We start from the raw sequence: 12,235 nt of genomic DNA, 5'->3' as shown, positions 1-12,235 counted from the left end.
GGGGAAAGCTTCGGGTGGAGGCAGTTCCCAATAATTCTAACTCCAAAAAAGAGCACCATCCATCCACAATGCCACACCAGCTGGATTCAAAGAGTTTTCCTCCCTGCAGTGTGTCTCAACGATTCTGTTCACAGCGTGACACCCTCAATTCAAATTTCACAGGGCCCTCCCACCCAGATTCCTGCCAGACAACCCCCGAAACCACCCCATCTCTGCAGCTAAAACATTCAAGCCGGTCAGACAACTTTAACAAAAGATTGGGAGAGAGATAAAACTCACAGGGTGTCCTGTTACTTTGCATTCCAAAGAGTAAATAAAAGGCTGATTCAGTGGGAGGAGAGGAAAACGTCATCCAGAAGCCCTGAGGTTTCCAGCTGAACCAGGAGCCCCTGGAGAGAGCAAAGGTGAACTGCTGGGTACCGCTTGACTGGAGATCTGCACAGGGATAGCTCTTCCTGCTTTCGGGCTTGAGGCAAGTTGTCTTGGTATGATTCAGCCTCTCCATCTGTAATGCAAGAAAAATAATTACTGACTTTGGAGAATGGGACCTGTAAAAGTGCAGTGAGTTGCCCTCAACTGGCCACAGGAGCCGAGCGGTCGTGCTGCTTTTCAGAAAGCTGTTCAAGGATTACTGTTTCATTTGGATGGGAATTTACCCTTTGATCTCACATGCTTCTCTCAAGAGTTCTGGAGTGAGAGTCCTGCTTCCAAAACGTGACTTTGGCAGAGATCACAAGTAGCTTTGCCCTCTTGAGATGATGAAAGCTGGCCAGGACAAAGGGACCTAGCTGACTGGCTCTGTCCTGTGGAAGGCATGGGTACAAGCAGCGAGCAAAGGCTGTGACAGTGTGCCTGCCACAAACTTGCAATGAGAAAGGCCACCCTCGGCCCTCCAACCCTTCCCAGATAGCTCTGAGAGAGGCTTTCAAAATCAAGGGGGATTGTTTCTTGTGCCTCAGTTGCTAATGGTGCCAATGGACTCCAAAAAAGAATCCAAAGCACTAGGAAATACACCCCAGGATGTCAGCTTGCTCCTGGGATGATACACATACTATTTGCTGGGTCTCTTTCCTGAGCTCTTGCGAGGCTCATGAAAGCAGAGTTCCTTCTGTGAGCCCTGAATCAGCAACAGCAGTGTTTGCCAGCTGAACTGTCAGTGGACAGGCTTGACTGCCTGGTTTCTGGCACTGTGTATTTTGAAACCTGGCTGCACACACTCCAGGGGCCGGCACGCCCAAGATTCAAAGTCAGTTAAGGTCCTGTCTGCCCTAACAAGCTGCAAATGCGTAAGCTGAGGCCATGACTTGGCAGACAATGTGTTGGAATTACCTACTTCTCTTTGGTTTATTACAAACAAGGAGAGTTGATCCGTGCTCACCTGCCTTGCCACCTGATTTTCCACAGAAAAGAGAAATCCAGACGTTGCCTTGGCGTTACCTCAGCTGTTCACAACCGAAACGAAAACCACACAGCTTTGACTTCTCTTATTCCTCCTATTTCCCTCCCTCTGTCGTCACAGAGGTCGAAGGGATGTGGCATGGGGTTTTTTTGCTGGTTTATGGTCCAGCTCCTACAGCTTTTCAGACAACTAATTGCCTGATATTCTTCCACCTACCTCTCTAGTGGGGTATGGTGAGACTGCACATGCTGTTTACATGTTCACTCTAAAGCAGGAAAACTGGCTGTGAACTCACCCAGAGAGTTCAGTCTGTCAGAGGTGAGAAGCAACACATGCTCTCCTAGGTGATGCTAGTCCTCTGTGGGATGAGGTGGCAGGTTAGATGAAACACCCTGCTGGCTAAATCAGTCTTGCAGACCTGCTCTAATCCATTCTCCACCTCAAAAGTAGGATCACTACGTATAATACTTGTTTGGAAACTCCCTTCCTCTCAAGATCATCTAGTGATCTAGCATTAAGGTGTCCTCACTTTCTGTGAGGTTTCATAACATCCAACCTACATCTCTCTCACTGCATGAAAAATTGGTTAAGCTCTGACTTACTTTCTCATGGCTTTTCTACCAGTTCTCTGGAGCTCAGACATTTGTTGCTGGCTCACAAGTACTTGTGGGGAAAAGGCTGTCCACAGGCTGAAAGAGAACCCCCAGATTCCTTCTACCAGATATCAGGGAAACCGGTCTCACCTTGCAACCCACCTCAGCTACTGAGAGAAGAGAGCACTTCTCTTGAAGAACCAGTGAGCTGGGAACAGTGGTTCTCAGCCAATTAGTTATTGCTCTATGAGATGCCTGACTTATATCATTAAAAAAGCAGGAAAAAACCATAAGCAGGGATTAAATCCATCCCTAATGCAAACTCTGATCCTTCTTGCCAAAATTATTAAAATCCAGGTGTGTGGATATAATCAATGAAAGCTTTCTTCCTACTGGAAGGACCTCCTGGGTTTGCCAACTCTTAACAGGGACAGTAAGTAACCTTCCAGCACGCTCACATCACTTGGACTCACCTCCACAAGTTGAAAAATAAATGAAAATAGAATAAATCCTATCAACCAGACACAAACTCAGCTTTCTAATAACAAAGGACTCACCCCTCTGACTGAGGGCTCTTCTCTCTTGGTCACAGCTATCTAAAAAACCAAAGTTGGAAATGCACTTTCAGTACAGGACCACTGTTAAAAGCAAACCTCAATACAATGGCTTACTAAGTCATTGCTTATAATTTAAGCTACTCAGGCCACCTCAGTGGTGAAACAGAATTTACTTCCTTCCATGAGCAAAGCAGTGCAAAGGGAGATCAGTAATTCATGAAGTCGCAGTGACTCAAGGGCTTCTGACTGTCAGCCCATACCCATAATTTCACTGTATAACTGAGAACACGGTAACAATTCTCACCACAGGCTGACTTAGAAGCCACTTGCTTCAACAGTTTAAAAATCCTCAGTGCAAATACTTTTTTTTGAGTAATAAAGCATATTTTTCTATGTACAGAAGGATATTTTAGTAAGTACACCTCGTAAATATCAAGCAGCCATCGTTTCCCCGAGCACAAACAGAAAAAATTTTCCCCTGTTGCCAAAAATTAATTCAGAATGACACATCAAGACATTAAACTCACTTACCGAGTTCCAAACAACGCCAGCAGGTCCTCGCTTCCAGGTCCTTGTTAAAAACAGTGTGACCTTTGGCAGGTTTGCTCTTCTATTTTCCAAGCCATGACAGCCTTGCTCTGGGTCAGCACATCCACTTATTGATGCCCCCTCCTGTATTTAGTTGGCATCTTCTGCTCTTTCTTTTAAGTGTTGTTGTGAAATCACCTGATCCTGGAATGCTGAAAGACCAGGACGTTTCTGTTTCAAGGATCTCAGGTCTGGCAGCTGAATTATTTTGCTCCAGGTCTTGTAAACTGGAGGATAGTGAGAAAAAAAATAATGTTAGATGTGAATGCAAGGCTTATCAAATCAGTTTGGTGATTACTTCTAGAATCAAATTGGTTCTTAAAATATTTACCTCTGATTTAGCAGGTTTCAGGCCACAACGCAGGATGCCATAATACAAGATTTACCCATGCTCAAACAGATTAATCCACTTTACAGAAGATGCATCATCCCCAAATTAAATCATTAAAAGTCCAAATTGCAGTTACTCGTCCAGAATTCTTTTTATAGTCCACAGAAAAAAAATATATAAAATTGTTATATCCAGAGAAGTGATTCATCCCACAAGAAGAACCAGAGGGAGGTCAGATTAATTACCCATCAGAGATACCCGTGGCTGAAAACACAGCCTAGGGTGAGCAATTCGGATTTATCTAGCAAGAATTTCAATGCACAAGTTAAGAAAGGTGAATCCAGTTTATCATTTCTGGATGCCATAATTGGCCTTTTGCAAACTATATGTTAATTTTCCTCATTATCCTCAGATATCCCATCACTTACTGGTAAGTAGCAGGGTTGGACAGAGAGAGGCAAGGCGGGAGAAATGGTATCCATGCAAAAATGATCCCACATTTCACAAAATTCCCATTAAATGATGATAAGCTGGTGTTGAAAAATCTTCTTTAGCTATAATGAGGCTACCCTGAAGCCTGTATCAAATGAGTGAACGATATATTAGGCTGCTATTGAATGATCCATCCTATAGTGCTATATAGCACCCAACCAGAAGGGTCCTGAGCTCAGACACCACGTACCAAACTCACCTCAGTTGGGCACAAGAGCTGAATTTATTTCCACTTTGTTCTAATTTCAGCGCTTCAGGTTTGCCAGGTAAAAAAAAAAAACCCAAGTACCAAGGTTTTTGTATTTACCTAAAAACTCTGCCAGTGACTTGAAAGCATTTGGAAAAGGAAAAGCAACTGGTAAAAATATGCAGGTTGATGTCCAATTAACTGTTTGCTTTTGAAAAGGAACGCTTGAAGTAACCCCAAGGTGAGTTCATTGGGTTATGAGGGCATGCTGCTGAGGTATATAAATAGAAATTTCCCTCATGATTTAAATAAAACAGAGCAGTTGTTACAATAAAGGTTAGAAAGGCTTTAAATGCCTTTGGCAGCTTGCACAGCACGCTCAGTCCTTGTAAACAATGACTACACGATATTCTCTTGCTGGAAATAAACATCTAATCCACAGTTTTTTAAGAAATAATCAAGGCTTTTTGGATAACTCTAGTGAGCATCTCGCTGTGATGAAAAAAATGCTGTACTTCCATTTTTTAATTAAAAAAGGTAATGGCCAAGATGCATCAGATTGAAAGGCCCTTCAGTTTCAGGCAGGACAAACAGATGGGAAATGGGTAATGGCAATATAATTGCCATTATAACCAGGCTGAGAGAGTTGGGGCTGTTCAGCCTGGAGAAGAGAAGGCTCCAGGGAGATCTTACAGCGGCCTCCCAGTACCTGAAGGGGCTACAAGAAAGCTGGGGAAGGACTTTTCATAAGGGCAGTTAATGACAAAACAAGGGGAAATGGGTTGAAGCTGAAAGAGGGGAGGTTGAGATGAGATATGAGGAAGAAGTTCTTCACTGTGAGGGTGGTCAGACACTGGAACAGGTTGCCCAAGGAAGTTGTAGATGCCCCCTCTCTGGAAGTGTTCTTTGCCAGGTTGGATGAGGCTTTGAACAACCTGGTCTAGTGGAAGGTGTCCCTGCTGATGGCAGGGGGGGTGGAACTGGATGATCTTTAAGGTCCCTTCCAACCCAAACCATTCTGTGATTCTATAATGCTTTCTCTAGGTGGCCTTCCTCTGCGTGTGTGCTCCCCTGTGCAGCTCGCAGGGCAGTACTCATCCGGAACAGATTTGAGTCACTGCAGCAAGAGGACAAAGGAACAAACACCACTTGGAACACAGTCTAGCTTAATATTTAATATATCCAGTCCCAGCACACACCAAAAAAAAAAACTCCCCCAAAAACCAAAATAACTCCAGCCCCTCCCTGCCCTTCAGCCCACTGAGTAGAAGTTACTTATTAAAAAGAAGGGTTTTTTACTTGTAGTAGCTTAAAGGTTAATTTTTCAACCAGAGTGGAAGCAACTCGTCAGACAGGTGGCAGCTGAACCATGGAACAGACTGTACTTTGTTCTTGAAAGTTGGGAGTAAACATGGACTATTTAATCCAGCATGTGGTCCTCCATTGAAACAAGAAGCCCAGGTAGTGACTGATGCTCTTTCCCCCAAAAAGATCTCAAAAGCAAACAGAAGAGGCTTCAGTGAAGCAGCCAGGAATGCAAAGGTTGCTCACACATTAGCAACTAGTTTAGCAAAGATAAGATATGGAAGAAAGAAGATGTTGATGACCTGAACAGCAAGACTCAGCAGCAACAATGAGAGACACACTAAACTCATGGGTTGGGATGCAGGTTTCTTGTTCTTAATCCTGCCAAAGCCTCCTGTGTCCCTGCAGTTACCAGCAAGAGGATTCACAGAAATGTAAAGGGCTTCACACTACAAACACCTTTTAGCACTTGATTGTAGGTCTTGATGCTGAAGAACTTTATTAATTATGAGCAGAACTAACATAGCAGGATTATCTTGATTATGTTTTGAATTTAGAGGCTCTTTCACACAGGCAATAGCAGGAAGTTGCTTGTCATCTCTTTCATTTCTCATTTTAACTTCACAACTAAAAGGACTTGAGAATGTCCTCACCTCCCTCCCAAACCAAAGCCTTTCTGCTGTCTCCTTAGTTGATAGTTAAATATTCAAGAAAAGGTACCAAAAAGAGTAGAGCAAGTGCTCAGAAAACCCTGATCACTGCAAATTCTGTTCTCAAGGAATATAAACCATAATTCAAGGTTTGCTTTAAATGATGTACTGATGTGCCCTGCTCATTTAATATCTGCAGCTAGCCACTTCCTTTTTACTAAAACACCCTATTTCCTCCAACCCACCCCTGAAGCAGGTTGGTTATTGGACAGAAAGATCGACAGAGCCAACCTGGAGCTCAGCAAAACCCCCTGCTCTGCTCAGGTGTGGTGGTTCTGAACAACATACAGCTCCAGCCACGCAGTCCCGCTAACACTGGAGAGCACTGAACTGTAGGACTTGGGTCTTCAAAGTGATTTTAACTTGAAGCAAACACACATATTTAAAAAAAAACAAAGACTACAAGAGAAACCAGGTTAAAAAGAACCATCTTACCAAGAAGATGGACAATCTATTAGCCCTTGGCAAACCAGACAACCACTGAACACAAAACAACGAGCTGTACAAAACCAAAAAGAGATGGCGAAGAGATTTCAGGGCTTTCTGCCCTTTTATTCTTCTCCTGATCCAACATGTCTTCTGATCTCATTTGAGAAAGCTTCAAGGTCAGCCTTGAATTCATCACAGCCACGAATTCATCTCTGGTATGTGCAAAATTCAAACAAATTTACATAAAGAGATAAAATTGCAAAGGTAAAAACAAAACTAAAGGCCTGGATCATGGGTTAAAATATTTCTTCTGAGTCCAAGAGACTACAGTTTGGGTCTATTTGAAAACATATTCCAAATTTTTCAAACAAGCTACAGTCTTTTTTGACTGATAAAAAGGTTTATTTGTCGAGGAAAGCTTAAGGAGGATCCTTCTGGTGAACACTTTGTTTTTTCCTTTCCAGCACACTCCCATTTGCTGACAGACTCCTTCACACAATGACTTTCTGTATCTCCTCCACGTGTCACTCTTCCCCATGGTTACTAGCTTTTTGAACAGCAAAAACTACCTTGACTCTGATCCTGCCTTTGACATGGAAGTGGTATCTGTTCAAAAGAAGTTTGAGCTCAGAGACACACAGGAAAGGTATTTAAAAAGTCTATAAATAGTAGGCTGAATGTGTTAGGGATCTACTTCCAGGCTGTGTTACAAACTCAGGTGTCCAAGTCACCATCCTCAGTCACCTATATCAAAGCAGGGACAGTTAGACTCCAGCAAAAGGAGGCATCTTCTTCATGACTTTGAAAAAAGGCTGCACTATCCCTTTCCAAGCAAGTTTTCCCTGGTTAAGGAAGACCCAAGATCAACTGCTTTGTCTACAACCCAAAACACACTGAAATGATATTTGCAAAAAGCCTTTGGGATGGGAAGAGAACAAAGAAAAGGAAGACATTTCTGAAATTATCAATGCCACAGAACTTGGCTTTACGTATCCGGGCTGAAACAGTTTTGTTTTGTAGGTACAGCATCTTTTGCTGTGGATTTTCTACCTAGACATCACAATGCTGACTCCAGACAAGCAACCTGACAGAATCCAGTCCAATCCCTAGCCATGAATGTGGATAGGTAGTCTTGGGTGGCTGGATGGAGGATGGCCACGGACTCAGGGAAGTTCTTGGAAAATGGTCCATTTTCAAACCAGTGTTCATAGCTGATCTTGGGTCTGCTTTGGAGATGGAGCTGTTGCCACAACCACAGTGGAAACTGCTTTAGTGGAGCCAGACACTGTTCCCTGTTGGAGGTGGGAGGCTGGTACTGTTTGAATTCGCACCTGTTTTGAAAGGGAAAGAAAAAAAAGCTCAGCTCATGTCAAGAGCAACCTGGTGACAACATTGCACTTGCATCACACTCTGAAGTGCTGGTAAATTATCTGCTTCTGCTGCCAACAAAAATTCAGTTACATGAACAAGACCAAGCACCGAAACACATCAAGAACAGAACCTGTCACAAGAAGATCATTACCTCCACTGTTCACGTGGGATGGCGGGAAGAAATCTCAAGATGAGAGAGAAGACCTAAAAAGTAGTTTGAATAAAAACCTACACATCAGCTGCTTTTACAACTTTTCAGAAGAAGGATTTGGATCCATTGGACACTTTGCTTCTACAGACTTGCTACTAGCAGCTCTCAATGCAGATTAACCCTTTGGAATTACAGAGCACTAAGTTTCCAAACAGAAAGATGGATATGCAAAGAAGTGACGTGATTTCTTCAAGACATGGTGACCCACAGAAACCAAAGTACAAAGCACTACAAAAAAAAAGCCAAGTGTAGAGAAACAATCCTTCAAGCAGTTGGGAATATTTCCTCATAGGATTTTTGGCTTTACATTCATTATACTACCAGTGCTTCAAAAACATTTTAAAACTGTATCTGGAAGGAGGGAAGGTGAAGTAGATGATGCACTGCACGTCCTGAATAGTGACACTACCGCCAAGCTGTGTATGGAACCTCATGCATCAAGTGTAAAGTCCTCAGGGAGATGTTAAGTCAACAAAAAACAACTAACAACACAATTCTAGGTGCCGTTACCTGCGTGGCCTGGCCTTGCTGCTGCAGCTGCTGTAATTGTTGTGCAGTCAAAAAACTCACTGGCTTGTTCCCAGCGATCAGTTTTGTCCCTGCTGGCATCGTAGTCAGGATGATATTTCTACCTAATCCACTGATGCTAAGGAAAAAGAATTGTGGCAAGGTTAGTAAACAGCACAGCAGGCTCTGTCTTTCACACTCACAAATCATTCTTCAGCTGCTAGGACATTAAAGTCACTTATCTAATTTACTAATGATTTCAAGTAGTGGGTTTTTTTTTTCCTCACCAAACTGGCAAATACACAAGTGACAAATCTATGTCAGTATTTATCACTATGATAAAGAATTACTTTTCTCACACGAATTAAACCCTTTAATTCTGGACTCTGCACATCAGTGGGTTAAGTCTAATCAGACCTGAACACTTCTCAAGGAATGCAGAAAATAACCAAGCACAGAGTGTTCTTCCCTGAAATATTAACTAAGGGAGACACTAACAGAATTCATGGAAGAAGAAATAAAAAGACTTCAATATCTGAATGCCAGAGGAATTGGCACTGAGGCAGTTAACAGTTCCTTAGTGCCTTTAATGGAGAGATGGCCTCAAATTACCCGTTTTTAGGTATGTCACCAGATGAATTCTTGCTCAAACACACACAGCTCATCTAATAGCTGCTTTCAAGGCAAAGAATGTTTTTTAATTCAGGGTATTTGGTAGAAGCTACACCTCAGGGCACCTAAACAAAGATTATATTTTCATTGCCAGACACCATATTAATTCAGTTCCTTGCAGTTAATGGACCTATTAACGGACTGCAAGTCTACTCCACCCCATGGTTTGCTAGGTCCTCAGGAACCTACTGAACACAGACCTTCCTCAGCCTCTTTCTAAAGCAAAACTACCAAATGTGAAGTACTCACTTGGCCCCGAGGTTGCCCTTGATGATGGGAGCAGTCACCACACTCTTGCCTTTCACTGGCTGGCTGATCACTGACAGAGGCACTGTTATTCGTGCTGGTAGTTTACCCTAAAGAAGTTGGAGAACACATGAAGAACCGCGGGGAGTTCAGCAGAGAAACTGCTTGACAACAGGCAATTAATTACCACTCAGCTTGGTTTTTAGGAGTCTCGGGAGTAGAAACCAACAGCAGCTTTGCTGATGAAATCTGTGCTCCATTTCAGGCTCATTAAAATTCACTCCATCTCATTCACTTCACAGCTGCCTGAGCCCTGAAAACCCACATCATCTTTGCACCACAGGATTTCTCTGGGACGGATCATTGCATCCATCCATGATTTTTATCCTTAGAAAGCTATGGTAATGTTAATTAGCCTATTCAGCTTTCACAGTACAGTTTATGGTGCTTTCAGCTTCGGGCATTAAAATTGCAATAAACGGGGAAGTTGGTAAAAAGTTAATACATAAAAAGCATAAATGACACCATTCCAAGAGAAATTATTTCAGGGGTGTGGGGCAAGATGCTGAGATGCACAAGGTAGGACTGTAGATTAGCAAAGTTTATTTCATTCACTCGCAACAGGAGGTAAGGGAAGACATATCTGACTGTTTTCTGGTTATTTCAGCATTTAGCTACAATTTTAGCTACATGAAATTAGCTGCAGACCCACATCCTACAGTAACAGTAATTAATTGGAGCCTTTGTGGATGTAAAGAGACATTTTCAGACATCAGTGTATTTCAGCATTCCCCTTTCTCACCCACCCTCCAGAAAAAGGTTGGCATTACTTACTGCCTGGGATGTAGATACCACAGTGGTGCTGACAGGGACCTGCCGGACAGCAGTGGCTCCTGTGCCTATAGTTATGGGAGTCCCAGCAGCTCCTGAGGCCACAGCAACTGCTTTTGACACCGTGGCACTCACAGTTGGTAAGGAAACTGCTGAGGTATGGACTGTGCCGGGCACACTCACCGCTGAGGAAGAGGGCACTTGTTTAGCATGAGTAGCTACTGTAATAGTCTGTCCAGCTTTGGGTGGCATCACCCCCAGTCCCTGCACGATTCTTATAGTAGCAGCAGGTTTGGCCTCAGTGGATGCCACTGTAGTTATGGTTTTGCTCTTCTGATCTGCTACAGTCATGCCCAGAGCAGGCATCAGTCGGAAAGCAGAGCTTGTTGGCTCAGCAGTTTTTAAGTCAGGAGTCACTTTAACCACTGTGCTTCCAGCTGGGCTGGAAGAAGCAGATGTGGCCGTGCTAGTCTTGGCTGGAGAATCAGCAGTCTGGACAGGATTGGATGTCACGTGCAAAGTTGCAGAGATGCCTTTCCCACTAGCACTGCTTCCCGCAGCTGCTGTGAAGAGATCCTGAGTCAGTTTGACAGTAGTGACTTGAGATTTGGCCAGAGTGGCCATCATATCCGGGGTGATACGCAGCACAGTCTGTCCCTTGGCATCTGTGGTGATAGAGGACGGGGGCAGGCGCAACACATCCTTCCCTTGGATCCGAAAATTAGTCGCTGTGAGCGGGATGCCACTTCCAGGTTGGGTCTTCATGCCAAGTTGCCCTGTAATAGCCACCTGGAAGAGACCAGAGAAATGGCTGTATCAAACCAGGACACAATCAAAGCCAAACTTCCCAACAGGATGTTTGCTCCCACCAGAACTGAAGCAGCCTGGTAATTATTCTTTTTGTCTTACAGCTCGTGAGTTCAATGGACTTTTTACTGTAACACACAATTTAATGCTGCCACATAAAGAGGCAACAGGGAGGAAAAAAGGAGCACTGAACAGTATTATTTACACCCAACTCATCACACTACTGAAAACAGACTTAGTTGCACATCAGGTGGTATTCCCAAAACCATATAAAATATGAAATACTGTGGAGCTGCTTTTATAAGCAAGATGAATGAAAACGAGATCAACACCTGAAGATAGTTAACGTTGGACTGACAAATCTTTTACCTGTATGTGAAAATGGGGCTCAAATACACCAAACCAGCAGCTGCCTAAATCTGTACGGCCAATAACTCACACAGCATTATGGTTCACCACAGTTTTCACTCTCTTTTCACATCTGCATATTGTGTTTGTCACCACACACAGGAAACAACTGGATCATGGAACCCAATTCCTTGTCTCTCCCTCTCTCTCTCACCTGCTTGATGATATTCTGACCAGCTACGTTCTGGATGACAGTGGTAGAGGAGGTACTTGAAGCAGAACTGCCTGGAGAGCTGGTTACTGGCTTTACAGCAGGGCTGGGTGCTGCAGACAGTCCTGTCACAGTGATGCCTGTCTGTCCTGTCACAGAGCTTCCTGGTCTTTGCACTTGCACTGGGCTGGTTTGAGTTTTTACTGGCAGAGTCATCACAGCCTACAGAAAGATGCAGAGGCAGCCTATGAGCAGATTAATGCAATATTAACAGACTAGTAATTAGTCTTTTTGTCTCATGCCTTAGAGCTTGCAGGTTCAATGGACTTTTTACTGCAATGCACAATGGTGCTGCATAAATAGGCAATAGGGAGGAAAAAAGGAGCACTGAACAGTATTATTTATGCACAATCACAGAATCACAGAACGTCAGGGATTGG

General features: G+C 43.5%; 1 protein-coding gene across 1 annotated transcript; it reads right to left on the bottom strand.

The window, feature by feature from the left end:
- Nucleotides 1-7,626: 7,626 nt before the first annotated feature.
- On the bottom strand, nucleotides 7,627-10,964 carry LOC104520662 (nuclear factor related to kappa-B-binding protein-like). The gene is made up of 4 exons (XM_010162412.1): nucleotides 10,433-10,964; nucleotides 9,602-9,708; nucleotides 8,684-8,819; nucleotides 7,627-7,922 (listed from the first exon to the last, which is right to left on the bottom strand). The coding sequence occupies exons 1-4, from the start codon at nucleotides 10,793-10,795 to the stop codon at nucleotides 7,797-7,799; spliced, it is 732 nt and encodes a 243-aa protein (XP_010160714.1). The 5' UTR covers nucleotides 10,796-10,964; the 3' UTR covers nucleotides 7,627-7,796.
- Nucleotides 10,965-12,235: the final 1,271 nt, after the last annotated feature.

The sequence above is a fragment of the Antrostomus carolinensis genome, unplaced genomic scaffold (genome assembly GCF_000700745.2).
Source record: "Antrostomus carolinensis isolate BGI_N321 unplaced genomic scaffold, ASM70074v2 scaffold26262, whole genome shotgun sequence".
Taxonomy (NCBI): domain Eukaryota; kingdom Metazoa; phylum Chordata; class Aves; order Caprimulgiformes; family Caprimulgidae; genus Antrostomus; species Antrostomus carolinensis.
The sequence above is the reverse complement of the archived record's forward strand: the minus strand, read 5'-3'. Positions and strand labels throughout refer to the sequence as shown.